Consider the following 27361-nt stretch of genomic DNA (forward strand, 5'->3'; position numbering starts at 1 on the left):
GGCACGTAGCTTAGTATAATGGTCAGGCTATAGCCATGATATAAACATGCTCTATCTTGGGTGTGCTTGAAAGTTACACCTCTTCTTCACTCACTACAATTATGCACCGCTAACATATGAAACTACTGGTTTCTGTTCTAGCAAAATCAATCACCGGAACGTCGCCTTCTGCCACCAATCGCACCGCTTGGTTGAGACGCTGTCCTTGCTCGGTCCAACCCTAGATATGTTGAAGTTCTGAATCATATCATCCGCCAGGAAGTCTCTCGGAAGATGAGAATAAGGCTGCCCAGTTGTGATAAAGTTCACAAAGTACCTTTGCATTATCTTCGCAAGAGTAACGTTCAAGCCAGATACCGACTCGCTAGGATTGTAAAAGGTATACGAAAGATCCACTGCGTGGATAGCCGGGGGAACACTGAACTCATACCGGAAGCTGGTATTGCTGCGGTTGAATGCCTCCCCGAGGAAATATTGGTTGCAACTAATAAGAGATTCGCCAATAGTAGATGCCACGCGGCCAGTTTGGTCCGCATACCCGTATTCGCCGCTGAAATTACCAGGATACAAGTTATCTGTTACGACAGACAGAGCTGTGGGTGAGATGCCGGGGAATAGGCTCGATACGAGGTTGGCGTAGTCTTCATCGCTTTTCACAAATGGAGACGCAAACAACACACCTTCATTGGTGTTGTGCCCTGCCATGACTGACACATCATCAGGGTAGTGACCCTCACCTAGAAGAACTGGAGGATAGTCCAGGTAATTCTTGTCACTGACCGGGCCTTCGTGAGCTTAGCTGAGTCCATTCCAATAAACGACCAGTATTCTACTCACCGAAAACAAATGTTCCATAAGGCATTGCATTACCCACAACGAGTGCATTGGCAGTCTGCAATGCCTGAGTTGGTAGACCTTTCAACTGCTCGAAAGAAGTCACATTTGCTCGCTGGAACACTTCTTGCAATGTGCTCCTCTGCATCGCGGCAGGAATATTGATGGTGAACGGGCTCTGGGCAATAGCCCGTTGGAATAATGGTCGATAGGAGGCGTTGCCAGAGGTGAGATGGTACATGATCGACCCTCCTCCGGCGGACTCACCCATCACGGTAACGGTACTAGGATCACCACCAAAGAGGTGGATGTTCTTGTTGACCCATTGCAGTGCAAATCGTTGGTCCTGCAGCCCTAGATTGCACGTAACTTCATTAGAATCCGGATCGGCCAGGAACCCCTTTCGGCGACAAGAGTTAGTATTCAATAATAGAATGAATAGAAGACCATAATGACTCACGAAAAGCCCTAAGCGGTAATTGATAGAAACGAAGATCACATCATGTCCGGCCTGTTTCGCTGTCTCCATCAGACCGAGTCCAGGGCCATACAGAGACTTCCATCCCGACACGTACCCTCCGCCGTGAATCCAAATAATCACCGAAGACTTTCGATCTTCCTTTGCTTGGAAAACGGCTTCTGGCACGAAGATATCTAAGTACAGACAGTCCTCACTGATGCTGGGATCAATGGCAGGGAGGTCTGCTATAGTGACTGGAGGCACTTCCGTGAGGTTCCCGACCGGCTGCCCGAACTGACTGAGCCATGCCGGCTCGCCCTGTGGACATCGAATATTGTATGCCCCTGCACTCTGTATGGTTCTGTTCACCGGTGGGGGGATAGGAGGCTGGAAACGACGGCTCGCTCCGTATTGGAGATTTGTGAAATTGAGATATCGCATTCCATCTTTGGTGCTCTATAACTCCAGTTAGAGGGCTGTATGAAAGTGAAACGTTCGGACATACCCACCTCGACTGAAGCTTGGTGGATCGTGTATCCGAGATCTACCGTGGGCGCTACTACGGCATTGACCAAAGGTACAAGAAGTGGAAGCCCAAGACTAAGCCCTTTCATATTTTTTATTTTTTAGAAGATATTACCATAATCAAGGTTGAAGGTCCTGCACGCAAAGCTGTTATTTATTTAAAGGGTGACTGTCTACGGACTTCCTGTTTCTGGAGACGCCGAAGGATCATAAGCCCTAATTAGGCGCACGGGAGACCGTACACCACGTCATCATCTCGTGCCCCGCATACGGGGGGGCCTTAGGGGAGCAGTATGGGGCTCCACACAGGACCAGCCCCGGGACCTGAAGGAAGCACTGGAGGATGTAAGGCATACAGTATAAACTACCAGATTTCTATTACAGACGCAGTGACTGATATATCTACTTCCACCGTCACGCCTGGGGGCACGGGACACAGGAAACCCAAGCCCAAGCCCGTAATGATACTACGCGTATTACAAAGCAGGTAAACTCTACAGCAGGCCAGATATACAGATAAGTTAACCGAGTAACAGCGTCAAATTGCTATTATTTTAACCCTTTCCTACATTCCCACCATTCCTAGACAACTCTATAACCGTGACAAAAACTGTCGATGCGGGCTGAGAATATAGGCTACGGAAAGGAGAGGAGCAGGACACGGAGAACCAAGAGAGTATAGTATATATTGAGGGGCTATAAGGGCTACGAGAGACTGCGGACAAGACAGACAGGGGGAAACAATAGTTTGACAGGGACAGATAAATAACTGGGAAAACGTCTTGTATAGTTCTAAAAGATATTCTAGGGGTTGAGCAACATGTTCTATATATAGAACCCATGGCTACAGACTATCAGCCGTCAGCGACCCAGGAGGAACCCCAAAACGTGGCTGGATTCGGGTACCTAATGTAGTAATCAATTAGTCAATCATAAGCCCTAATTCATGCATGGGCTCGGCTTATCTCGAGAACGAACCACACTCGATTCGATCTTTCACGCTTTTATGTACGTATCATTGGGTGATACTTGTAAATTAGGCCTCTTTTTCATCCCACAGATCGACCAGCCCCAACCGACCGGTCAAAGCATTAGTGCTCGCCTGAGAGTTCAGATCCGCCGCGAAAAAGCGATATTTCATGTTATGCCAATCAAAACTTCTCCATTCCTTACCGTTACGATCCACAAATACCGAATCGGTGTCCGGTCGCATTAGGTACACGACTGTCAGCTTGACTTTATCTTTTTCCTGCGGATGAGGCACCGCCCGATGCAAGGAAGATCGCAGCACATTTTGCGAGAGGAACTCTGCCGAGTCGCCGATGTTGCATACCGCATGGCCTGGTCGCGGTTCGATATACATCCACGTTCTCTTCTTAGGATGATACACCTGTAGTCAACCGACGTCCGAGAAGACCATTGACAAACTACCAATGTCTGTGTGCGGGATGTGTCCAACTTTGGTACTTTCCAATGTTTATGGCAAGTATCTCAGTAGTCCTAATGCTGTCGGTTATGGTTGGTCCTTGCGAGGATGCGCTGCGAGGTTCTTGTTGTCTTCGAGATTCAGCGAGCGCGATAGACTACCCATAATCTCACGATCTATGTCACCTAGGTGGACATTTGTTGCCTCCACTAACTCACGGGAATCTTGAAAGACCTTAGGCTCGTGAATTGGACGATCTCGTGACGCGTTTCGTAAAGCATGTTCGAAGATCTACGGAGTATATTCAGTTCGTACATGACTCATTCCGACTCAAAAGGATCAAATGGTTTGTCTGATCATGAATCCTTCGAATCCATCTTTTTTTCCGGCGACAGATCCCGTTTGGCTGCCTGCGGGCTTGTACCTAGAGGTAGGGTTCAGTTTTCGCTGTCGAATACTCGACTTGCTTATGCCCAAGATCTAGACGGCTGATGTTCTTTACCCCAGTACAATCTCTTCACCTGCGCTATGGTCTTTGCTTACCTCCCATTCGCTCTTTCTGCACTGCGGAAGCTCATAGAATTCAAATGCAGCGGCGGCAACGCTGTCGATTTGACTGATGAGTTTTCCCGAGGGGTGGTCACAACAGTCTAAAAAGAAGAATCCTAGGTCGGTACAGGCGCGAACAGCTGTTTCTCTGTTTTTCTGTTGCGATTCATAAGCTTGGCGATAGAGATGGTGGTCAGGGAAGCATCCTCGGCAGTCTCTGAGACGCCAAGCACGTCTTCGTTCGTGTGTGGTGCCATGCTATGTGTGTTGTTCTGGCACAATTATGGATATCTGACATCTAAGATAGCCATTGTAGTGCACAATATCCTTACAGATATCCTGGGGTTTATATAGGGTCTGGCTTTTGAAAATATTATGGGGCATATCCTATTGAAGGCTTTGCCTCAACATACAGACACCGGGCCAACTCGTGGAATTTCCTAATTGGGCGAATCCCGATGTCTTCCATCCACTTTATTCAATATCAAGGATAATTACCCATATGTAGGTAAGAAACCAGTTTCATCGGTAGTTCTTTTCCAGGATGGAATTTGTCCTGTCGAGTTGACGCCCGGCCACAACGGTAGCCCGATTCAGCACCAGCAGAAGTTAACCAAACCATCAAATCTAGATGTCTCAGCATTGTTTCTAGATTATACTAGCATCTACATTGAAATTGACGGTTGTGTACTTGTCCAATAATTCAAAAACAAAATAATACTTCGCTATCGAGAAAACGTTTGATTCAACCAAGCAGCCATGGCTTGAAACTGTACGCCAGGAGAAAGTCCCAGCCCAAAGTCCGTGATGGGCTCAGCATGGAACTCCCGTGGGACACGGCTGATCAGCACGTCTGGATGTTCGGCCTGCTCATTGAAGACGTGAGAAATGCATAAACGAGATTCCAATGTTAGAACGAGCAAAATTTACCTTGATCTTGTGTGCCAGGCTGATGATGGAGTCCAAAAGTACTTCATCTCCGCCAACGCCAATAAAGATTCTTTCCACAGGCAGAAGTCTCCACCAACCAGTGGGCGCATCAGTCGGATGAGTATATTTGTCCCGCTTAGAATCACTGAAAAGCGCCTCAGCCCATTTACCGAGAGATTTGGCCGAGATCGCATCTTTGTCCGCATTTGTGCGGAAGCTTTCGTGGTCCGTGCCGAAATCGATCCATGGTGATAAAAGCAGTGCGCCGCGAAGGTTTTCCGATAGAGACAGTGTGGGTATCGAGTCATGCAGATGGCCTTCAGTAAGATACGACAGAACTGCAAGGGCCAGATGAGCACCTGAAGAGTCACCTTGGAGAATAATATTTGATGGTCGCTTGCCTAGGACTTCTATGGCATATTGGACAAGGGCTACTCCTTGCGCTAGCTGCTGGGGCCATTGAGCATTAGGAACGAGGTCATAGGCCAGGAACAGGACTCCTATATCTTGGTTGCTTTTGTTGAGATCGGTGGTAAGTGCATTGACAAGATCAAAGTGTCCCGGCAATGCGGGAATGCAGTAAGCCCCGCCAGGGAAGTATATGATCAACTTATCGGCATTGGAGTTGCCCATCCAAAAGGCTTTGGTTCCATCATGTAGTTGGACAATATTGGGTGTGGATTGTTGAGCATTCATTAGGGCCTCGTAAGCATTCTGGGCTGACTTGGGTGGAAGAATGTACCTTATGCAGGCTTAATAATAGCTCGTCACGTCGGTTGCAAGGTTGCAGTTGAGACGTGTATAAAAAAATATCAAATGAAATATATGAGCTTACTGAATTTGTTCTATAGAAGCAGTTCCAAAGAACGACCGAGCAAAGGTAATAGCCACATGCTTGTAGGCCGTAGCGCCTCCCGTTTGACCCCGGAAGGGTGCAGTGATAGCAGACCAGAGTGCAACAGCGACTGCAAATGATCAGGAATTATAACAATGTGCGTGCAGACTGGATGCCACTTACCGGACTTGCTAGCTGTCAAACCCAAACCTAGCCACAGCCCTGCCATAGGAGCCGAGTGCAATTCGAACCTGAAGCCGAAAGTATTATAGCACGTGATTAGCAATACAATTGAGCAGGGAATGAAAATTTATTAATTGTTTCTGAATATTTGACAACCGGTGACAGGGATCGTATTAAATTACAAAAGCAGAAAGCCTTTTCCGCGCAAGGGTTCTTTCTTGGCCCGAGTTTTCGGCGGAAAAGAAATAATATTGGAAGATATATTAAATGGCTTCTTGTCCCACCACCCACCGTCAGCCGTGCTTTATCACACGGCGCTAAATAGTGCATTAGTTCGAAGCAGACCATAGTTAAGCTGTAGTTTGATTATCTCAGACACACGAGTCAGAAGTCCCCGCACTACGGACGTTTTGGAAATACCATAATGGCCCCAAGGTGGTATTCCCTTTCCCATTCCCATTCCCCATTCCAAAACATACATCCCTGCCTAGCGTGCAGAAAACCGGACCAGCGTCAGCTGAAGCCAGCTGATGCCAGCTTAAGAATGGCAATTTGTCAACCCCTCTCTGCTGCGAAAGTGTTTCCCCTCACATTACTACGGTATCGAATGGATACACATCATTGAACGGTAACTATGGGAGCCAAAGAGAACAAAGGTCCTGGAATGACAGCAGCTTCAATAGTTCTGACTGTCATTGCAGTGGTTATTTTCTTGGTCCGCGCCTACTCCCAGCGTCTTGTCAACGGGGGGTTCTCTCTGGATGAAATATTCTTGTCAGTGGGACTGGTAAGAGCTCCAAGCCGTCAAGTGCGAAAGGGTTCTAATAAACCTAGATTCTCACCATCGGTCTCTGTATTGAGACATGCCTCTGTTAGTTGACGTCGAATCAGTCTTGACAACCCAACTGACGAAGGCTAGGTTTTTACTGGGGGGCAGGTCGCCACATGGAGGACATTTTACTCACAGACTCTAATCCTCTTATCAACCTGCGGAAATACTGGATTGTGAGTAAAATTGATCAATCTGAGCTGAACTACAGGCAACGACTAATAAATTCTATCTTCCTGCAGGCCGGCTATGCCTCGGTGGTAACTTGGGCAGTCGCCATGTTTGCAATCAAGCTATCACTGTTATCATTGTATAAGAGAATATTTCTCGTGCAAAACACAGTGCGGCGTTGGTTCCGAGTCTTCGTCTATGCCGTCATGTTATACGTAATATGCTCGTCGATCGCGATTATCTTCTCCTACATATTTATCTGTACGCCTATCTCGCATTGGTGGACGCAAGCGAATGCGGCTGTCGGAAAGCCTGTACCGAAAGGAGATTGTCCGAACTTAGTCCCAAGGGGCATTGCATGTACAGCTTTGAATATCGTGTCAGACCTTCTTACGTTCTCCCTGGGAATTTCCGGACTATGGACATTACAGATGGATCGGCAACGCAAGTTCATGGTTGGAGGTATTCTTGCTATGGGCTCAGCGTAAGTAAGCAAGCTTACTTTGGAAATGCATTTTGATATTTGCTGACATACATTCCATGAAAGATGTTGCATAGTGAGCATTGTCCGATTACCGATGCTTCTTAACGCTACATTCAGCAACGACCCTACGTGTATGTACAGCCTTAAAGCAGCAATAACTTGTCTCGCTCTTTTGCTGATTGCTTCAGGGTCAAATGCAAACTCTTTGTTAATCGGAGTGCTGGGTAAGTCTAACGTTCATCATGCTGATAGCTCAAACTGATTCCTGCTAAGAAGGAGCGACTGGCGTTATTAGCGCTTCGTTACCCGGCCTGGCACCATTGGTGCGACGGTGGCAGCGCAGCGTCCAGGCTCGCAAAGGAACGAGCAGTGACAGCGAGGCTGGTCCATCCCAAAAGTACCCAAATAGAGCGGATACGTATTCACACAAAACTTCTGCAAGCATTGGTATCCAAGGTTTGTCTGGAAGATACATTCCCATGGACGACATGAATTCAGACCAGTCAACACATCTTGATACAACACCATTATCGCCAACCCAGCAGGATAGGAACTTTAGATGACTTCCAGTCGGTGTTGTGCTTATAGACTTGTAATCCTTCTGGCGGGTGAGGATGATGCTGTAGTATTACGTTACTTTGAACTCTATATGGCTCTGATATACGCAGCTTTTCCTTGTATGATGCAGTTTACAGGGACTGGATTGGAATATGCTGAATACTATGGGACTAGCTTACTTTGGCGAAGGTCACCATTTGGCTGAGTCTAGAGTCTCCAGTCTGTTCATATAAATGTAATCTCAACATCACTCGACCAAAACATCATATGACACTTAAAGGCGTGCCTTGGACGGTCTATCCCTAACATATAATCTATACTGCTCACTATCAGGTCTACTGTGGCGTCACCCATCCCAAAGGTATTCTGCATAAGTTAGCATGGAAGGATAATCGTCTACTTGATGCCTCGAGGTCAGACGCTATATCCAGCCGATGGAAATCCGAGCTACCGTCTGTCGACCAAGGATTGTACTAGTGTCAAGCGTGGGCGCCTCGGACTCCACACTATCTCGGCGCTTCTTAATCCAGACAGCGCCGTTTCCCAGTTAGGATGCAGATTTTATTTTTAGTACATTGCGCCTCCAAAATATTAAGCCTGCTTTTGAATTGACAGTCGAAGACCGGCGGACAATTACAGAACATGAGCTTGAAAGTACTCCCGTAGAGCATGACTTCCCGTAGTAAAACCGGGTCCATATAATGAAATTGTAAGATAAGATCAGAACAGCACGAGGTCCAAGTCAGCTAAAAATGATAACGAGAAGTTGATTCACTCCAGCGCTCATTTCCGCTCATCTGAAACTCAAGCCCGCGAATATAATCTAAGAAGTCTCGGCTCCCTATTTCTGCCATATCAGCCACGAGCTGTTTATGCACCGATTCCCACTCGCGACACATGGTCCACAAGACCCGCTGGGTGGCAGCGTAGTTTAGAGCAGTCACCTCGGACAGTACCTGCACAGAAGAACAGATAGCAGCGCCCTCGTGATGAAGCACCTTAGAAGCCAGCAATTCTTTCCGCCAGCTGTAAATGTCATTGAGGATTGCAATATGCTTTGCGCAGTTGCGTTCAACAGGTGCAGCCATATGAAGGTCTTCCTGGGTAAGGTAGAGTTTCATGGTGTAGCGCTGCAGACCAGAAAGAAGGCTACACATACAATTAGCTTGGGGCTTGTTGTCCGGAAGGAAATCCTGTTCGTTTGAGCAGAACATACGCTTGCCCGACATCCTTTTCACGATAGTCAAGATACTCCCCAAACTGATGGATGGTCAACCGTGTTTTATCCGTCTGTGCTCTCATGAAAGTAAACACAGGTTCTAACAGTTCATTTGCAAGCACATGATCGCAGGCTCTCATGTCTTCCCATAGATCATACATAATCCACTCGGCAGGAATATTCTGGTCGGGTGGAACGTCCCCTCGTGAAATTGACATGAGTTTTTCATTGTAGGTAGATCCTTCATCAAGGCTCATTTCCTCAAGTAGGTCTGCAAGTTCATGGTTAGATATGGCCCCATGAAATGAGTTCTGAGCTTAATGGGTACCATCGATGAGAAAGAGAATTGTCAGCATTCTACAGGCAAACCCAATACGGTCATCCATTGCCATGGGGAAATATAAACATGTAACACGAGAGAACCCTGCGGCACGGAATTTGGCTCGTTCCTTCTCAGTTCGGAAAGGCCAATTTTGAAGGAAATAGTTGTCGACCTCAGTGGAAATGGACTCGCTGAGTGGATGAATACTAGCAGAAAATGCCGACGGAGGTGGAGCCTCCTTTGCAAGGCAAGGCATACTCTGTCTGTCCTTCTCTATAAGAAGGTCTCTGGGAGCCCCAAAGGAGACGGGCTGAAACGGTAACTTGATAGCCGAAGTTGATAGAGACCACAGGCGTTGAAGCATCGTGAGCCTTGACCGCTGAATATCCGATAAAGAATGGTAAGTTTGAGCTTCGTGTTGGGTTAGGATAGCGATTACTTTATCATGTGGTTTGAAGTGACCCAATTACTTGACGCGCTATTGTACCGTTTAAAGTCTCACTGAGGGAGAGATTTGAGATACTAGCACTCTAATCCTAGACCTCGGGCTATTTACCGACATAGACATGCAGGTTCTTAGCTGAATTAAAGTGGCGCAGTCCGCCTCGCCGTTTTCCAGAATGGACTTCTACCGAAAGACATGACATGAAAGGAAGGGCACCCAAAACAGGGGAATTGTTCCTGATCAATTGTGAACTTCTAAAGTATTGACTATCTGAAATCTGTTGCCTTCTGCTGCAGTCTTGTCAATGTGGCGTTTTCTACACCAAACCACTTGAGACGAAGGTCGGAGATAGTTTGCTCAAGCTCAGTGTACCGGTCACCCAGTGTCAGAATCGTGCGGCCGTTCCAACGGCTTTTGCAATCCACAATGGCGGTATCAGGGTCTTTTCCATATAGCTCAACCTGTCGTGTTTCGAGGGCCACTGCAGAGTATGCTATAGCAAGACCAACAAAGTCCGCAGAGCTGGTCGGAAGACCCATGGCAATGATTGGTTTGGCTAATTCCGGTGGGATAAGTCCCGTTAGCGTTGCCGCTGGAGCAACTGTATTGATTGTGATGTTATCCAGTGGAAGTGTTGCCCGAAGAGCACGCATGAGCCCAATAAGCTGCCGGACGTTACAGTTAGCGAACGCGTATCCAGGCTAGAGGATTACCAAGGGCGATTAGAACGCACGCCTAACTTTGTTGCACTATAGACCGGCAGTGTATATTCTGGGGAATATGCCGTCGCACTACTTGTAATCACGATACTGCCGGCTGTCTTTCTGCGTCGCATAATACTAAGTCCAACTTTGATAACATTTATGGTGCCGCGAAGGTTTACTTCGATGACGCCGTAACCAGGTTCAACCAGTTTGCCCTCGGAGTCGAACGTATCTTCAAAGTAGTTGACCTCTTCAGAGACACCAGCATTGGCAACAAGGATGTCAATCACATCTCCTACCACCTCAAAAGCGGCCAAAATATCTGCCCATCTTGTAATGTCACACTCAATATATTGAGAATTTGGAGGAAGATCTTCCTGGGGTGCCCGTATATCTAGCAGAAAGACACGAGCCCCATGGGAAGCAAAGATCTCTCCCGTCGCCCAGCCGATCCCTGAGCTTCCTCCTATGCAAATTAGCTTAGATATTAACATGCACAAGCGCTGTTTGTTTGCAATATCATAGCTTACCGGTGATCACCACGACTTTCCCAGCACAACTGGGAATATCCGCGTCGGATAGTTGTATTGCTGCCATGGTGATAGCGTCAGCGCTGATATGGCGAATGGAAATTGGCATTCAAGGGATGTTGGCTGATGTATATTATTACGGATCCCGCGGTTTATTTCAGCCTTGGGCTTCATGGTCTAGAACGGTCGATGGTTCTCAAACGAGAGAGTCGCCGAGATCATGCACGCCGGCATACTAAATATAGCGGCCGCCGAGTGATCAACTCGGGTTTTCACGATCGTGCCTGTTGCAGCGGGAACATTCAAACTGATCTACCCCCTTCGATTAGTCGATAATGATGGAAGTGGCCGATTACCTAATACCCTTTTCCTCAAAGAAGAATGATTATACAAAATATGAAAAGAAATAATGATGATTAAGCGCCTTTAAAAGGGCCCTGCGAGTTCAGTTCCCCACTCGCCATCGAGAATACAGAACGGCTCTTTCTTGTTATCCGACTCGCCATGACCCTGATATATCTGTCTCTTCTTGTATTGTGCCTTTGGATCATCAGCCGCGTGTTGGTTATCATTTATCGCTTGGCATGGCATCCTCTGGCCAGATTCCCGGGGCCGAAATTCGCAGCCGCCACCAGTGCTTATGAATTCTACTTCGATGCCATCAAAGGGGGGCAGTATACATTTGAAATTGGCCACATGCATAGGAAATATGGTTGGTGTCAATACTAATTATATACGGCTTTCTGCCTACTCACAGTTCATATCAAGGTCCTATTGTTCGCATCAGTCCCAACGAGCTTCATATCAACGACCCTGGGTTCATCGAGGAATTATATCCGGGGCCTGGTAAGCCCCGAGACAAGTATGCCTATGCGACGGGTCAGTTTGGGTAAGAGTGCCTTACTCGTATCCAAAACTCCACAGATTAGCTCTAAGATGTCGTTTCTTCTCTGTAGTATCCCGGATGTAAGTTCGCTCGCTCCTACCCCGTATGATATATCAGTCTGTACCAGGAAACGGGCTCTCATCACCTTTATATAGAGTGTATTTGGTGCTGTTTCCCATGACACACATCGCATGAGAAGAGGCGCCTTGAGTCCATTTTTCTCTAAAGCTGCAGTAACGAAAGTGGAGCCGATAATCTATTCAGCCGTCGACAAACTCATTAGTCGCATTGAGGAAGTCGTTGAGTCGTCAGGATTCGTCGACTTAACAATGGCGTTCAGCTGCATGACTACCGACATTGTGACTCAGTATGCCTTTGCAGAATCCTCGCGCTTCCTGGAAAATCCGACGTTTACTCCAAACTTTCACGAAGCAATACTAGCAGGAACCCGCATGGGATGTTGGGCCAGACATTTTCCAATCTTGTTCCCGGTGTTGAGAAGCATCCCCATGTATGTACAGAGAGCTCAATTTCGGTGCCGTTTGCATGGGCTCGGAAATGTTTCTAACAGGTTGCGTCATATTCAGAGACATCTTATCCAAGATCTCACCAGAAACAGGATTGTTTCTTCGTTGGCAAGAGGTAGGTAGCGCCTTCTGTATTGAGAATTGGCTCTTAAAGAAGGCAATATTGATATATGCCAAATCTCCAGAGCATGAAGAAAAAGGTTTTCGAAATCTGGCAGGAGCAAAGTGCTTTGCCGATTAAACACAACAACATCACCCAGTCGGGGTCTACCATCTTTCATAACCTTTTCCATGCCAAAATTCCAGACACAGAGAAACATCCCAGTCGGATGTGGCAAGAAGGGCAGATAGTTATTGGTGCAGGTACTGAAACTACAGCTTGGAGTACGTGATGGATCTCACTTCACAATATGTATACAGCAGTCTGACTGATATTTGATGTTAGCTCTCGCCGCCACAACTTTCTTCATTTTAGATAATCCCAATATCCTGTCAAACCTGAGGAAAGAGCTTGCAACCTACATGCCGAACAGCTATGAAAAGCCTTCTTGTCGCGAGTTGGAGGCCTTACCCTACTTGATAAGTTTCCTCAAGCATAAACATTCTCGCGCAGTTCAGCTAATTCGAATGAACAGTATACAATGCAGTCATCCAAGAGGGACTTCGCTTATCATATGGAGTTGCAACTCGGCTCCAGCGTATTAACTCAAAGTCTCCCATGATATTCCGACAGAAACAAACGGATGATGCTATAGGGGAAAAGGCCTGGGAAATTCCTACTGGGACTCCTGTTGGTATGACCGCCGCACTGGTTCATGTCAACCCGGAGCTATTCCATCATCCACATGAGTTCAGACCTGAACGCTGGCTTGGCCCAGATGGGCAGCCCCATCGGGGTTTGGACAAATACATCTTGTCATTTTCCAGAGGCAGTCGGCAATGCATTGGGATCAAGTAAGTTTCTCACCCAATATGTGAAGGTAGGATTTAGATTGCTGAACCTTTATGCTAGCCTTGCCTATTCCGAGCTATACATGGGCATTGGGATATTGATCAGACGACTGGGGGACCGAATGCAGCTTTTCGAAACCGATCGTACTGATGTTGATATGGTAGAGGACTGTTTCGTGCCTGTTCCAAAAAGAGAGTCAAAGGGTGTTCGGGTAAGATTAAGTGCGCAGTAGACGGAAATTCCACCCGTTGGCCTTTGTCGATGTTATCAATATACATGTTACGAATTAGAATGATTAGCCTTAAGTTATTCGCAACTCGAAGACATCCTTCATTTCATGTCTACCTGCTTTATTTGGCTTTCTCTTTCCCCATGGACTCTCTTCTCGAAATGTGAATAATCTTGAAACATTTGCAGAAGCGGTTAGTACTAGGTGGAGAGGGGATGGGGCTGAGTGATGGAGAAGGTAGTTCCTGCTATACACCAATTGGCGTAGCATTTCACCAGAAAATGTCTACGGTTGAGATGAAGAGACTTTTTGATATCCTCCAAGTTCGCCTTACTAAGTGAAAGTTAGCTGGTGCTTTATGGGTCTGGGTCCTAACGCGGTTAGCTGTACAAATATTCAAAACCGTGATAGGAAGTTGGCAGAATGTTCGATGCTTATAAGTGGATATAAGCTTTCTCTAGAAAGCTGGACTATGTACGACTATGTACACCTTCTCATTCTAAATAGCACTTTACCAGTAGGATTGGGCAGATGCTGAGTTTCGAAAGTGACACTAGGTGGCCTCAACCCCCCCTCCGGAAGTCTCATCTCAAAACGGCTCAAGACTTCCCCGATGATAGCCTTAATTTCCATCATGGCGAAGAATCTACCAGGGCAAGCATGTTGGCCATATCCAAATGCCATTGAACTTGGGTTGGCCGAGGTGTAGTGAGCTTTGGCAGCTTGCCCCGAAGTGGAAGTGGCTTTCTTTTGCTCTTGGGAAACAAACCTGAACGCATCGAACTTATGGGGGTTGGGATAAAGCTTTGCGTCCATCCCAATGGCTTGTGCAGCACAGCCAATCCAGGTGTTCGCCGGGATGACCACTCCATCTGAGAGAGTAAAGTCGCGCTTAATGATGCGTTCAAACGTTACTACAGTCGCTGTAAGTAAGCGACGAAAGAAATAACACTCAAATCTGGAAAGTCATACATAACAGTAGCGGATTGAATCTCTGGCTCTCCTTCATTATACTGTCCATTTTAACCATCTGCGCGAAACCTTTGATCGAGATGTTATGGTTGTTGTCACGGAGCGCCGACTTATATTCGTCTAGAAGCGGCGCGATGAGCTCTGGCATCGCTGCAATATCAAAAAGAAGTTGGGTTGGAGCTGCTGCACTGGTATGATATGCCGCGAAGCTGACCTTGAGCAACGTTCCAGCAATAAACTTTTTGTCTTTCTCGGCCCCTTGTGCTTGATCATACATCCAAGTAAGAAGGTCATGCGTTTTTTTGTTCTTCTCGACTTCACGCTCGTCGAGAAGTGGAATGATGGCTCTTTCGGCAATTTTGTAGGTATTTTTAATTGAGCGGACCTCGGATATAAAATGCTGTCCGATAAATCTAAAGGTGTGTGGCCACATCTTCAGCTTTTGGGCCGCGTTGAATCCATCATGGGCGAAACGGAGAGATGCCTCGATCCAATCCCGGTTTCGACTCAGCTTTGGGCCGCCGAACATGCGACTTGATACGCGGGCAACAACCACGGCCATCAATTCTGTGACATTGACCTCTGTCCAGTCTGCTTTTGCACCGTTTTCAGTAATCACACGAAAGGCAATTTTTTTTTTATATGTATCTGCACAGCTATCTTGACTAACCTTCGCAAGGAGGAAATAGTTCTGCGATGCAATCCCTGATCTCACCTTGGATTTCTGGAAGGACGTCCGCTGTTTTCGAGTTAGTCAAGATTGCTCAAAATGGCTTTCTCACTTACGAAGGTATTGATTTAATTGAGCACGGACTACCTGGGGCAGTAATCGAGAATGTGTTCCGAGTGTAGTGTAGGCGCCCTGAAACATCTGTTATTGTTAATCATTGAGCACAGTCAGGACAACTGTTCGAGGAATGGTCCTATACCTCAAGAAAAGTGGCTTGGAAGTCGACAACCGTCATATCTGCCGATTTCAACTCTTCCAAGTATCGTCCAGGGATAATCAACCGTTCTCCTATAAGCGTTGGCACATAGAATAGCTCGCCATTGTTCTATAAAGCTCGAGTTAGCGGGGCTAAGGGATAGAGGTATTCCTTCTTTCACCTCTTCGTAGCCTGCCCTTAGAGTTTGCAAACTATTTTTTGCAAATTCTTGCCGATTTCTTTGGACATTGGCCTTGCCGCCCACAATTGGCACATTTCGGATATAGCGTTGTTTGTGACGAGAGTGAGCAACTATCCACCAGAACATACACACCACAACCCCACCGAGTAAGTATCCTCTCGTGAATAAGTCCATGTTAAGGTATCGAAGCTCAGGGTTCAATTGAAGGCATTTGCCCTACAATGCATTTTAAGGGAGGTAGGTATCGAAGTCAATTGCTTGGCATACATACAGTTAGGGCAGTGCCCGCGGGGACGCCTATTTGGGCCGCCGCCGAGTATGTTAGCCTGCCCCAATTCTGAAATACCGAAGTAAACGGATCTATTAACCTTTGACGTTTAACATAAATTACTAGAAAGTGGAATCACAACGATACTCCCAGGGATACAGAATCCAATTCCGAAGCAAGATGGTCAACATGGATCTCTACTTCTTGAGCCGCAGCAGCCAATCCGAAGCCCTACTAGAGTCAATAGCGATGGTGGACCGCGTAGTATGGTTAAGTCTGGCTGTGGCGGTAAATGATTCACAACCAGATTCATAAAAGGAGGTATCGATTGGCTAATGGTTATGTGTTCATCCAAACAGTTGATAGCGCTTTATTGGGCCAATCTCGTCATCTACAATATATTCTTTCACCCGCTCTCTTCCTTTCCCGGCCCATTTTGGGCCAGGGCCTCCTTTGTAAGAGTCCATATTTCTAGAACGGCCTTCAATATCTCCCCTTTAACATACGGGTTTCCAGATGTGGCGAATATGGCATACCTCCACTGGCCGTGTTCATCGCGCCATTGAGAACCAGCACAAACTTCATGGTGGGCGCTCACTGGTCCACCTATTTATTCTAACATCGCTAAATCCAGGACATCGTATAGGAGACATTGTGCGGATCTCGCCGAACGAGCTTTCCTTTGCTTCTGTCGAGTCTTGGAAAGCAATTTATCAACCAAAGAGCGCACCTCTGGTCAAGAGCGAGTTCTATGAGATTTATGGATCCGGGTTCAACTCATTGTGCATTGGAAGTGAGCGCAACCCTCAAACTCATAATAGAATGAGAAAGTCACTTGCGGCTGCGTTCTCCACAAAAGCCCTTTTAGAGCAAGAAGATATAATTCAGGGGTGTGTGAATGATTTCATCGAAGGGATTCAGTCGCAGACAAACAAAAGTGTGGATGCAGTTAACATGACCAAGTGGTTTGAGATGCTCGCATTTGACATTCTTGGTGAGATGGCGTTTGGAGAATCGTTCCATTGTATTGAAAACAGTAAGGAGCATTCAAATTTTGATCGCTGCCCTTTAATCGATATTTTATTCCAACTGACGGTCAACCAGGGAAATCCCATTTCTGGTGCGACATGGTTGAGGAGCATCTGTATTTCATCACCATTTTGGATAATTTACGCCGATATCCTCTGATCGCTGCGATCGGAAAAAACATCTTGCCACATTTAACAGTCAGTGTTCGCAATAAGCATACGAATTACAGTCGTCGAAAAGTCGCCGATCGGCTGCAGAGTCCATCATCTCGTGCAGACTTCATGTCGCGTCTGATTGCCAAAGTGGAAGATGAGGAAATGGACATGGAGGAGCTCACAGCACACGCATCCACTCTTGTGTATGTATTCAATACCCGAATCAAGGCCTGTCTATCCCGGGATAGTCGCTGACATAGAAGGACAATATAGCATAGCTGGGGGTGAAACAGTAGCTACCTTTCTAGCGGCCGTGACATATCATTTACTTTCAACGCCACATGTCTATCAAAAGCTGCGCGATGAGATTCGGGGCCGGTACAACCACCTATCCGAAATAACTTCGACCACAGCATTACAATTGCCTTATCTTCAGGCCGTCATATCCGAAGGGTTACGGATCTATCCGCCAGGGTCTCAGGGCTTCCCGCGAAATACCCCACCCCAAGGCATTGTGGTTAATGGAATATATGTGCCCGGAAATGTAATCCACGTTTGCCCGATCCTGATTCAATACACATATGCCCGAACTGATTTTAGATGTCTTAGGTAGAGGTATATACATCCGCGTGGACGGTCACCCATGATGCCCGCTACTTCCATGACCCTTACACATTCAAACCAGAACGCTGGCTTGACCCTAACTGTACCGACAATAAAGAGGCTAGCCAGCCCTTTTCGCTCGGCCCAAGAGGATGTCTCGGTCGGAAGTATGTGTCATGTGTTGTTCTTGTGCACTTGTGGAGAATTTTGTGACGTATTATCTGGACGAAGCTAATCACCGTATCAGCTTCGCGATTGTGGAAATGTCCCTCATCCTATGCAATTTACACTTTCAGTTTGATGCCGAGCTTGTTAATCCAGCCCAAGAGTGGGAATCAGCGAGCCAACTGCATGTTATGTGGTGGAAGCCGAATTTACCCGTGAGGTTTATCCCCTGCGCTAGAAACGATTGACTCTCTTACTGCTAAACATATGTTCGGCGTATCATTATATCTTGCAGTCTGAGTTCGGGCGCATTGATCGCAAAAGGCTGTATCTCCTCGCTGTTATTTCGAATTAAGAAAACGGCCTTCAGTTTACAGACCCGAGATACACTGAAAAGCTCCAGGGATGTACGGCTCTTATAGACTAGGTACCGAGTCGGCTGTCAGTGTTGACTTTAATGCACAATCTAAGGCATGTATTTTGTGTCCAATACGTGCCAGACTTTCCGAAAAGTCGCGTCTACTCTGTTTCTGCGCCCGATCCCATAGTATAGCAACGATTCTTCGCAGTTGCTTGATGGCGAGAAGAGACCAAGTCAGAACCAGTGCTTCTTTCTCCTTTGTCATGTCCAGAGTAAACCCTTCACAGAACAATGTGATGTTCATTTTAATGTCATCACGTTGTTCTGGAGCCGTATAACGCCGTGTATGGCGTTGCGGGGTTGCCTTTGGGCTCTTCAACCCCGTATCATCTTCTGCAAGCGTTGGCGCATTCTGGCTCGATAAAATCGGTCCTGGACCACTTGGCACATCCTTTCTAATGTGAAAGATATCTGGAGCAGCAATCTCGAGGATTTTCTGGAGTTTAGTCGATAGGCGCTCTGAGAGAAGTACAAGTAAGGTCATTAAACGCGGTGCCTGTCTGCAACGGCCGCACGTTGCGAAGTGCTCCAGGCCGTGTGTTGCTTTGCGTAAAGACGACAAGCTTTGAATTGCGGCTATGGTGCTGGGAGTAATCGAATTTGGGCTGTGTACTTGGTCGGTTGTATCACAATCTTGCATAAAAACCTGATCGAGTAGCTCCAGTGCTCTATCGGTACACTGGCAACTTTCTTCTGCCGTCCATGATTTCCGTATCATCATATCAAAAGTCTCTTGCCACGAGAGAGAATTCAATGAAGGGCCAGCTGCCTCACATAAAGATGGCCTGGTTTCACCCGATGATGGTGTGAAATTGAAGGTTTCGGGGTTGAGGAAATGGGTACCCTCTGATACAATATCTCTGTTTATCGCGGGATGGAAGGAGAATTCGCCATTTCCTAGATAGCCGCTGCTTTCCGAAGTACCCAGATCGTACGGGTTCAGACACAGCGCATCGTGTGAGCCCGAAGAGCTTGAAGAGCATTCCTCTAATGGCGTACTCAGTGAAGATGCGGCTAGAATGTCTGCAGACGCCGTGAGAATTATATTAGGGGGCAGGTCGATGTCCGAAGTGTCGATGCATTCTAAAGATGTTGCGAACCGGTCGGGTAATGAACTCATCTTTGTAGAGGCTTTGGTTGGTTGAGGTCTCATTGATCTGCCTCTCCTAATATTACCATTTGGCCTACCGGTGATATTTTCCCTTCGCGTTGGTTCGACTGGGAGACATTCCGCACCTGATTCTCTGCATCGAAGACAGGAATCCGGGCTATAGCCAGAGCATTTCAACTGCCCGCCAAATTCTCTTAGCGATGACCTTTCACAACCGGCGCTTGGTCCTGGGAATCATTACCTTCTTGCGGCGGCAGAGTTGACAGACGACATGGAGTGATCGATTCGTAACCGGAGGGGTGCTTGATTCCTCCACAGCCACCAAACTCTGATTTTTGGAGTCCGATAATAAGGTTGTGAACATAGTTTTCATGTCAAATTTTATCTGTTGGCTCCAGCCGTTGGTGGGAATGGCATCCTTCTCATATTGCTGGCCTAAAACTTGCGAGGCTCCACACTCGTCTTTAGCTGCATATAACGTCAGCCGTAGTATATTGCATTTGTTATTGACCCCTCATTTACGACTGTATCAGGAAAATCAATAATGCATACCATTCGTCCGTGATCTTGTCCATTTGCTGGGATCTCTTCCTTCCGGTCATACCAGCCAATATGAGAGTCCGCAGCCCTGCAAGCCCCTGCTATTGACCAGCATCCTTAATAATATCGTGTTTGCCGCCCCAAGATAATTCCTCGGCGTAACAGATACAAGACAATTTCGAATTTATCTGTAGTCCTTGTGCCTCGTGAGAATGGTGGCTGACTCATATTCCCATGCAGTTGTGTCTGACGACAACTTGAGCTCGACCGATTCTATTTTGAAAGGAAAGAGATCTGGAGGTGGATGGGTAAAGATTGCGCCCGTATATTTCTATGCGTATTCCCTGTGGGCCCAATGAGGTGTTCGTTGAGGGGCTGGCAGGAGGGCTGAAGAACGACTCACCATTCTTACAACAGAAAAATTCGCAAAGGTCTAGGGATTCGGAGGTAGATAAGTATCTCTGGCGAAGGTGACATTATTCCGCCGAGTCGGCGGAGGAATCTAGACCCTTGCCGCCCAATGTTGACGATCATCTCTAATAGGAAATCATTTCGCCCGCCGCTTCGGCGGAGTGAAATACAGGCTCTCTGGTAAGTAAATAGTTCAGTCGACTTTTAACATTTATTTTTTTTTTCTTTTAAGTGCGCGATTGCCTTCAGCAGAAATCATGCCCTTGGGTACAGTCCTCCTTTAACACACTGGTATATCGGCGACATTGGACTTGGAGCGTTTCTCATGTCTACCAAAACACGGTCGTCGCAAACAGGCGAGACGGCAGTGTCGTCAGGAACTTCAACACCTGCGACTCTCGAAAAGTCCAACAAAGATGTTTCACCTTCACACGAAACCCCGGTTGTGGGGGATAGGGAAAAGGAAGAGAGGGGATCTGGCGTTGACGATGCGCCAACCGATAAGCCAAGCACTGGAGGTTTCACTTTCCTCATGACCGTCACGGCTTTGGCTATGAGCATGTTTCTGGTACGACTTGACCTTTCCAATATGTTCACTCAATGTGAAACTAATGTTTGATCCGAATGGGATAGGTTTCTTTAGATATGGTAAGCGGCGTGAGCCACGGAGCGAAGCCGTCAAATCTCCGTACGAGAATATTTGACGAGCGAGGAGTTAATCAGTACTTTTACCTCAGACCATTGTCGCAACTGCAATCCCGAAGATAACAGACGAGTTTGGTGGTATCGAAGATGAGGCCTGGTACGGATCGGCGTTCTTCATTACTTTGGGGAGCTTTCAAGCTGCGTGGGGGAAAGCGTACAAGTACTTTCCGCTAAAGATATCCTTCCTATTATCTATTCTTCTCTTTGAGATTGGAAGTTTAATCTGCGGTACGATTCAACTCGAGATATGTTCGCGCCTTGTTGTTTAAAACTGACTGGGTATGAATCTTTTGCTTAGGTGTCGCACCGAATAGCATTGCGCTCTGTATCGGACGAGCTATCACCGGCGTCGGAGGCGCTGGGATTTCTTCGGGTGCATTTACCATCATCGCGTTATCCGCACCACCCAAACAGCGACCAGCATATATTGGAATACTGGGTGCCTCATATGGAGTTGCTGCAGCTATTGGGCCTCTCGTTGGCGGTGCATTCACGACCAATATTACCTGGCGGTGGTGTTTTTATATCAATCTACCCATTGGCGGTTTGGCAGGCGGGATCATCCTATTCTTCTACCGACCTCCTCCTCCGTTGCCCTTCCTGGATACGCCACTTACAGAGAAGTTACTCCAAATGGACTTACCTGGTACTTTGATCCTTGTTTCGGCTCTAGTCTGCTATGTCCTTGCCCTCCAGTGGGGTGGGGTTTCGCTGTCGTGGGGTGATTCTAAAGTTGTCGGGACTTTAGTTGGATTTGGTGTGCTGTTGGTTGTCTATGCCATTGTGCAAAGGGCTCAGAAGGAACGTGCTGCAATGATTGGCCGACTGTTCCGTCGAAATGTAGTGATCATGATGATCTACATTGACCTGCTAGCGGGAACCTTTTTCTTGCTGGTATACTACTTGCCGATCTACTTCCAGGTGGTGTCGGGTGTCTCTGCTGCCCAGAGCGGAATCCGAAACCTGCCTTTGATTCTTGCCCAGAGTGCTTCGACGGTCATATCTGGTGTGACCCTTAGCAAGTTTGGATACCCCCAGCCTTTTCTCCTAGTTGGGGGAGTACTCACTGCGGTTGGGTCGGGCCTGTTGTACACGCTTGAAGTTAATACCGGCTCTGGGAAATGGATTGGCTACCAGCTGTTGGCTGGTATTGGTATTGGATGGTGCTTCCAGGTTCCTTTGGTGACGGCTCAGGCGTCTGTTGCGCCGGAGGATTTGCCGTCTGTGACGGCCATGGTATTGAGTATGATCTTCCCTCCGCACTTCATAATACTTTTTTCTACGCAGTATTAACTAACTGTTCTCAGCTGTGCAAACCCTTGGGGGATCTGTCTTCGTTTCAGCCGGCCAGTCAGCGATGGTCAATGTTCTTCTCAAAAACCTCCGGAGTGAGACTTCAACCATAGACGCCGTCAAGGTCGCGATGACAGGTGCAACGGAGCTACGCCAGAAGTTCTCTTCCACCCAGATGCCGTTCATACTGACCTCCTATATGGAAGGCCTCCAAGCGACATTCCTTGTGGCTGTTATCGCGTCCAGCGTGGCTACCGTGGTTTGTTTAGCGACTCGGTGGGTTAAATTCTCGGGTCAAACTACTGCTGCTGCCGCCGCCTGACGAAAGGGAATAAATTGTTCTTTTTTTTTTTTTTTTTTTCTTGCTAGGATTAGAAGATAAAGTTACTGGGGTAAGGACCTTCCAATATTAATTCTCCCATCCCCAGTTTCCTGTATATGCATGGAGTGACTTATCCTAGTGCCATGAAGTAGGACCAGTATTAGTACTACTGGATGGATAATATCAATATCTGGATGACAGAACTCCCTTTCATACATATTGAAACATTTAAAATCCATTACTGCCTTTCCGATTGCCTGAGGAAATTTGAAATTTCTGAGCACGCTGCAACGAATTTCAAAGTAGTACCCTTGGAGGACTTTTACAATGGTATCAAATTGATTAGGCAAAGAGTGTTAGGAGCTTCGCGGGGTGACACTTAATATATATAGCAGGAGGCGGTCAACGACGACTTAAGTTCCTGCTTACTGAGACCCAAACAAAAGAGACGCGCCACCCTCGCGTCCAACGACCCTCACATTTTTGGTTTGTAAATGGGCTTTTACCCCTGTCCCTGGAATATCAAGGCAGGCGTTGGCAGGCATATTGGCCTTGATTTGAGATTATAAGTGCGATGATGCGGACTAATCTGCATCCAACCTCAACCCCGCCCGAGGACCAGCAACCACCTCGGAAGAAAATCCGAAAGGGGACCCGGAGTTGTTGGGAATGTATGTGATCAAGCGGGAAGTTCTGTCACTAGCTGGTGGCTCTAGACTAATTGCAAGACAGGTAAGCATCGCAAGGTTCGCTGTCTTTTCGTTTCTGATGGCGACCAAAGTTGTCGCGAATGCCTGGCAAGGGGGACTCCCTGTCGCAGTCAGGACTTACCAGAGCCCGAAAATACTCGTGAATCTGATCGTGTGTCACTGAGTGATCGACTTGGCCGCGTAGAATCTCTGCTTGAGAGGGTTTTACGACGGCTGGACACCATTGGTGCTGTTGAGGAGGCACGCGCGTTACCCTCCATGGCAACCGATAATGATGATGGCTTAACCTGTAGTGCAGCCGCCACGCCTACAAATGAAAATGCCCCAGCCATGTCGCTATTTGACAATGGAGTAGTAAGTACCGCGTCCAAGACTTGTATTGGAATTTCCTTAACATGAAGTAGCTAAGCTTTCGACGATCGGAGGTCTCTACGCCAAATATCACATTGTTTAGTGCCACCACTCGCGACTGGGAAAGGCTACGCCACGAGCTTTTGGATTTATTACCATCTGATAGAACTTTGAGAGGACTCGAACAAGCCAATAGCTGCTGGTGGCTAGTCAGGGCTCAATGCTTCCAAGAATACGAGGAATCGCTACTTTCAAGCGCGACAGCAGCCCGTTCAGTCAACCACCCAGCGGCGATCGCGAAGGTTCTTCTATGGGTGGCCATTTGTCTCCAACAGCTCCCACGAGGATTTGACATTGAATCAATAGAACTTTTGTATCCTCCGGCACGATTGATTGCAAAGTGTGTCAGAGTTGTTGCACATTCCATCAGCTCTGATGAGGCTTTAGTAAGTAGCCTGGATGGGTTGGAGTGTCTAGTAGTTCTCGGGGTACTTTATAACAATGACGGGAAATTGCGGAGCGCTTGGTTGTGCTATCGCCGGGCCCTCAACGTGGCTCAAATTATCGGGCTCCATCGACTAGCCTCAGAATCGACGGACGAGTCTGGGTCGGTTTCCAGGGCAAAAAGTATCTGGAATCATATCATCTACGCAGACCGATACCTTTCTTTAATGCTAGGAATGTATCATGGCATCCCTGACGTGGCTTTTGATTTAAAGCGAAGCGGGAATGAGACACCGAATCCATCCCACATGGATCTTCTTTGTCGTATAGCTGGATCCATTATCGAACGAAACCAAAGGTTTAGCACAATTACGCCTTCAATGGTTCGAACGACACAAACCATCGATGCGGAGCTGATGTCGATTGGCCCTCTATCGGTGGTTGAGGACCCAACTATCTTACCGCCGGGAAAGTCTATCGAGCGAGCCCAGGGCTACACCAAACTCATGACACAGCTATGGCATTATCAACTCATCGCTTGGCTCCATCTGCCACTTCTTTTGGGATCTGGCACCGAGAGACGCTATGACTACAGTAGACAAAGCTGTCTAGAAGCATCCCGGCATATGATTATATGCTATACATCTCTGCGTCGACTCACTGCGAATAGCTTTTGTTGCAAATCGCTGGACTTCCAGGCCTTTACTGCCGCTGTCACTCTTCTAATAAATATCATTGGCCCGACCGGTCGGTCTCATCTCGACTCCAATGACTGGCCAGCTATCGAAATTGTAATGACAAGCCTGGAGACATTGGCAGAGGGACAACCACCCGACAAGGTAGCAACTCGAAGTATTAGCGTTCTGCAGACTTTGAAAAGGGTTGCGACGAGGAACAAGACAACCAGATCTGATACTTTCGATGGACTTTCCCCCATGGACGGCCAGCCCGGGCGCATCAAACTTGACATTCCATACTTTGGTACCATTTCCCTCGACTGTAGCACTCGCAGTGATCTTCCAGAGCAGCACCAACTTAATAACGGTCCGCCAAATCCTAGTAGTACAGACCTGGCTGCCAATAATGCACTACCATCGAACGTGGGAAATACTACGGAGGCAAGCACAATGCATGATCAGGCCACGGATGCGGGGTCTTGGCCAGAAGCTCGCCTGGAACTTGGCCCTGCCGATATATGGTCCTTTGACCCGGATTTAACAGCATTGTCCTCTTTCTTGCCAGACTTGGAAAATAGCTGGGACTTGGGGCTTTGAATTGGGATTCGGCTCACTTGAACCATGTAAGGGGAATAACCACCTTTATCATCTTAGCCAAACTCCCTGGCACAAACTGAGGAATCAAGGCTTGTTCTTATCCAAGATGCCAAGATATGGTGGACCTCAACATTTCTGACGCTTCAACGTGCAAAGTGCCTCGGCTTGCTTTTGAACCTGTATTGCGAATAGCATATGCAACCTCAGTTCCAGCTTGATAGAGATGGATGGTGACAGATTGATTATCTTCTTTGCATCACAGTGCCTTTCTGTAAACGTACCAGATCTTGTGAGAATTGTTATAGTAGGTACTGTTGCCCGGTTAGAAGAAATCACGATACCCTGATAGACAAACCGTTTATTATATTGACCCTGAGAACCTCACTATCGCCAACTGATATCTCCAAAACCTACTGTACAACTCCTAAAAAGTACCCATATTACTCATGAAAATACAATCCATGTTTCCTATAATGGGCTTGTAATTCCTTTCTTCCTGAATTTAAAAAGCATAACAATTGTGACCCATTCTCGATTATTACGAAAAGACGAGGTAGAATTCTTTTTTTCTAAAAAAAAAAAAAAAAAAGAGGAAAAAAAAAGGAATCCGAACTGCAATTGAGTACTCAATAAATACAAAGCTTAGCGGTAAGGACCGGCAAGATATAGAAAGGAAAAGGATGAGGCTAACAGCATCTGTAAGCCGAACACCCTAGCCAGAGGGGATTCTTTCGGCTATTTGTAGGAGCCTGTGTGCTCCCATCAATGCGTGCGGCTTAGAACGTGATAGTATAAGAAGAAGTGGTGAAGACCGCGTTCTGTCCAGTGAAGGGCTCAGTGCCGGCACCAATACTCAGGTAGTACTGGGAGGCGGGAAAGCTCTGCTTCTCAGTGAGGTAGGTGAAGAACTCGGCCAGGTTACCAGAGTAGTCCTGGATCTCGGCGGGAGCAACGAAGCTGAAGACGGTGGTTGCGGCATTGGTTCCCTTGTAGAGCTTCCAGGTTTTACCGCCAACGGTGGGGTTATCAATCGGGGAGCCGGTGGTAGAGATGGGACCGGCACCACCAAGGGCGGCGGTCCAGATCATGATCTCGTACTCGGCTTTACCACCGGCACTAGAGGAGGTGAAGATGTCGTACGCCACGTCACCGACGATGTTGTCTCCTTTGTAGCTGCCAGTGGCTGTCAGCATGATATTGTCAGTCATTGAAGCCGTTGCTTACCTCCACTTCCAGGTAGACTGGATGTTGGTCAGGTCAGAAACCTTCTTGTTCTTGGGCCGGGCCTCGAGGTTGGGGTAGCTCTTCACTTGGCCCTGGCCGCCGGACCAGCTCCAGGTAGAATGCCAGGCGACGCCGCTAGAGCTGTTATTGGTCGAGGAGTCGAGTCCAACGCACTGGTTACCAGAGCCATTGTCCTTACCCCACATATTGTTGTAGAGCTTGAAGTTGCCGACATTGATCGTATCGTACTGGCCGCAGGAATCCTCACGCTTCGCAGCCTTGTGCTGATGAGATGGAGTCCATGCAGCAGTGGCAGTAGCGGCAAAAAGAGCCAGAACAGCGGGAGAGGCCTTCATGGTGATGGCTTTGGAAAAATAAATTAAAAAATGAACTGAAAAGTGGCAAGGAATTGATAGCTGCGGTGGTGGATTGGTTGAAATGAGTGTGTTGATGGCTTGAAGCAACCTGATGATGGTCCCTTTTTATACCTAAGGAGAGCCATGATTCACGTTGCTGCCTCTCAGTGATGTTGCCTTGATCATCGGCCGCTTTCCCATCTTCATCCGCATATGGTGTCTTGATCTGAAACCAGGGTGATGGTGAACAGGATGTACTTCACCAGGTTCCGAACATACTC

The 27361-nt window shown here is 47.3% G+C and overlaps 11 protein-coding genes across 11 annotated transcripts; 5 read left to right on the forward strand and 6 right to left on the reverse strand.

Moving 5' to 3' along the window:
• Positions 1-53: 53 nt before the first annotated feature.
• BDV27DRAFT_25760 (Alpha/Beta hydrolase protein) lies at positions 54-1969 on the reverse strand. Its single transcript, XM_032076146.1, has 4 exons — positions 1804-1969; positions 1295-1750; positions 838-1234; positions 54-785 (listed from the first exon to the last, which is right to left on the reverse strand). Exons 1-4 carry the CDS (start codon positions 1906-1908, stop codon positions 151-153), a joined length of 1593 nt encoding a protein of 530 aa, XP_031924820.1. The 5' UTR covers positions 1909-1969; the 3' UTR covers positions 54-150.
• Positions 1970-4519: 2550 nt separating this feature from the next.
• Positions 4520-5357, reverse strand: BDV27DRAFT_147586 (Alpha/Beta hydrolase protein; the record flags this gene model as incomplete). The annotated part of the gene is made up of 2 exons (XM_032070770.1): positions 4520-4660; positions 4725-5357. The coding sequence occupies 2 exons, from the start codon at positions 5355-5357 to the stop codon at positions 4520-4522; spliced, it is 774 nt and encodes a 257-aa protein (XP_031924821.1).
• Positions 5358-6058: 701 nt separating this feature from the next.
• Positions 6059-8246, forward strand: BDV27DRAFT_132596 (uncharacterized protein). Its single transcript, XM_032067915.1, has 7 exons — positions 6059-6529; positions 6577-6613; positions 6662-6747; positions 6814-7226; positions 7290-7357; positions 7415-7450; positions 7500-8246. The coding sequence occupies exons 1-7, from the start codon at positions 6377-6379 to the stop codon at positions 7787-7789; spliced, it is 1083 nt and encodes a 360-aa protein (XP_031924822.1). The 5' UTR covers positions 6059-6376; the 3' UTR covers positions 7790-8246.
• Positions 8247-8530: 284 nt separating this feature from the next.
• On the reverse strand, positions 8531-11071 carry BDV27DRAFT_147588 (uncharacterized protein; the record flags this gene model as incomplete). Its single annotated transcript, XM_032070771.1, has 5 exons — positions 8531-8933; positions 9001-9274; positions 10093-10435; positions 10504-10940; positions 11005-11071. The coding sequence occupies 5 exons, from the start codon at positions 11069-11071 to the stop codon at positions 8531-8533; spliced, it is 1524 nt and encodes a 507-aa protein (XP_031924823.1).
• A 28-nt stretch (positions 11072-11099) lies between these two features.
• Positions 11100-13846, forward strand: BDV27DRAFT_132601 (cytochrome P450). Its single transcript, XM_032067916.1, has 9 exons — positions 11100-11716; positions 11773-11893; positions 11961-11970; positions 12046-12401; positions 12478-12532; positions 12603-12801; positions 12863-12996; positions 13058-13371; positions 13430-13846. The coding sequence occupies exons 1-9, from the start codon at positions 11509-11511 to the stop codon at positions 13599-13601; spliced, it is 1569 nt and encodes a 522-aa protein (XP_031924824.1). The 5' UTR covers positions 11100-11508; the 3' UTR covers positions 13602-13846.
• A 178-nt stretch (positions 13847-14024) lies between these two features.
• BDV27DRAFT_132604 (cytochrome P450) lies at positions 14025-15904 on the reverse strand. The gene is made up of 6 exons (XM_032067917.1): positions 15678-15904; positions 15500-15625; positions 15357-15441; positions 15241-15309; positions 14571-15161; positions 14025-14512 (listed from the first exon to the last, which is right to left on the reverse strand). Exons 1-6 carry the CDS (start codon positions 15870-15872, stop codon positions 14079-14081), a joined length of 1500 nt encoding a protein of 499 aa, XP_031924825.1. The 5' UTR covers positions 15873-15904; the 3' UTR covers positions 14025-14078.
• A 251-nt stretch (positions 15905-16155) lies between these two features.
• On the forward strand, positions 16156-18166 carry BDV27DRAFT_147591 (cytochrome P450; the record flags this gene model as incomplete). Its single annotated transcript, XM_032070772.1, has 7 exons — positions 16156-16254; positions 16326-16515; positions 16616-17061; positions 17103-17353; positions 17424-17694; positions 17760-17920; positions 18001-18166. The coding sequence occupies 7 exons, from the start codon at positions 16156-16158 to the stop codon at positions 18164-18166; spliced, it is 1584 nt and encodes a 527-aa protein (XP_031924826.1).
• Positions 18078-20281, reverse strand: BDV27DRAFT_25880 (Zn(II)2Cys6 transcription factor domain-containing protein). The gene is made up of 3 exons (XM_032076147.1): positions 20003-20281; positions 19692-19918; positions 18078-19627 (listed from the first exon to the last, which is right to left on the reverse strand). Exons 2-3 carry the CDS (start codon positions 19821-19823, stop codon positions 18335-18337), a joined length of 1425 nt encoding a protein of 474 aa, XP_031924827.1. The 5' UTR covers positions 19824-19918; positions 20003-20281; the 3' UTR covers positions 18078-18334.
• A 445-nt stretch (positions 20282-20726) lies between these two features.
• Positions 20727-22721, forward strand: BDV27DRAFT_160439 (MDR family MFS transporter; the record flags this gene model as incomplete). The annotated part of the gene is made up of 5 exons (XM_032073029.1): positions 20727-20969; positions 21035-21049; positions 21139-21334; positions 21405-22349; positions 22414-22721. 5 exons carry the CDS (start codon positions 20727-20729, stop codon positions 22719-22721), a joined length of 1707 nt encoding a protein of 568 aa, XP_031924828.1.
• A 143-nt stretch (positions 22722-22864) lies between these two features.
• BDV27DRAFT_147593 (uncharacterized protein) lies at positions 22865-25500 on the forward strand (the record flags this gene model as incomplete). Its single annotated transcript, XM_032070773.1, has 4 exons — positions 22865-22869; positions 23292-23392; positions 23454-23785; positions 24502-25500. The coding sequence occupies 4 exons, from the start codon at positions 22865-22867 to the stop codon at positions 25498-25500; spliced, it is 1437 nt and encodes a 478-aa protein (XP_031924829.1).
• A 776-nt stretch (positions 25501-26276) lies between these two features.
• On the reverse strand, positions 26277-27080 carry BDV27DRAFT_147594 (concanavalin A-like lectin/glucanase domain-containing protein; the record flags this gene model as incomplete). The annotated part of the gene is made up of 2 exons (XM_032070774.1): positions 26277-26673; positions 26725-27080. 2 exons carry the CDS (start codon positions 27078-27080, stop codon positions 26277-26279), a joined length of 753 nt encoding a protein of 250 aa, XP_031924830.1.
• Between the last annotated feature and the right edge of the window lie 281 nt (positions 27081-27361).

Source organism: Aspergillus caelatus (assembly GCF_009193585.1).
Source record: "Aspergillus caelatus strain CBS 763.97 unplaced genomic scaffold BDV27scaffold_163, whole genome shotgun sequence".
Taxonomy (NCBI): domain Eukaryota; kingdom Fungi; phylum Ascomycota; class Eurotiomycetes; order Eurotiales; family Aspergillaceae; genus Aspergillus; species Aspergillus caelatus.

Bases quoted from the DNA above. Each gene is read 5' to 3' on its own strand.
- BDV27DRAFT_132596 (XM_032067915.1), top strand. From the start codon at position 6,377: ATGGGAGCCAAAGAGAACAAAGGTCCTGGAATGACAGCAGCTTCAATA. The intron at 7,227-7,289 runs GTAAGTAAGCAA...ATTCCATGAAAG, and splicing joins ATTCTTGCTATGGGCTCAGC to ATGTTGCATAGTGAGCATTG. The intron at 7,451-7,499 runs GTAAGTCTAACG...ATTCCTGCTAAG, and splicing joins TTTGTTAATCGGAGTGCTGG to AAGGAGCGACTGGCGTTATT.
- BDV27DRAFT_132604 (XM_032067917.1), bottom strand. From the start codon at position 15,872: ATGGACTTATTCACGAGAGGATACTTACTCGGTGGGGTTGTGGTGTGT. The intron at 15,442-15,499 runs GTATAGGACCAT...TAACAATAACAG, and splicing joins TCCAAGCCACTTTTCTTGAG to ATGTTTCAGGGCGCCTACAC. The intron at 15,162-15,240 runs GTTAGTCAAGAT...GTGCAAAAGCAG, and splicing joins ACTATTTCCTCCTTGCGAAG to ACTGGACAGAGGTCAATGTC.
- BDV27DRAFT_132601 (XM_032067916.1), top strand. From the start codon at position 11,509: ATGACCCTGATATATCTGTCTCTTCTTGTATTGTGCCTTTGGATCATC. The intron at 12,997-13,057 runs ATAAGTTTCCTC...TGAACAGTATAC, and splicing joins TGGAGGCCTTACCCTACTTG to AATGCAGTCATCCAAGAGGG. The intron at 13,372-13,429 runs GTAAGTTTCTCA...CCTTTATGCTAG, and splicing joins CGGCAATGCATTGGGATCAA to CCTTGCCTATTCCGAGCTAT.
- BDV27DRAFT_25760 (XM_032076146.1), bottom strand. From the start codon at position 1,908: ATGAAAGGGCTTAGTCTTGGGCTTCCACTTCTTGTACCTTTGGTCAAT. The intron at 1,751-1,803 runs GTGGGTATGTCC...CTGGAGTTATAG, and splicing joins TCCACCAAGCTTCAGTCGAG to AGCACCAAAGATGGAATGCG. The intron at 786-837 runs GTGAGTAGAATA...AAGCTCACGAAG, and splicing joins TTATGGAACATTTGTTTTCG to GCCCGGTCAGTGACAAGAAT.
- BDV27DRAFT_25880 (XM_032076147.1), bottom strand. From the start codon at position 19,823: ATGAAAACTATGTTCACAACCTTATTATCGGACTCCAAAAATCAGAGT. The intron at 19,628-19,691 runs GTAATGATTCCC...TTTGGCGGGCAG, and splicing joins AACTCTGCCGCCGCAAGAAG to TTGAAATGCTCTGGCTATAG.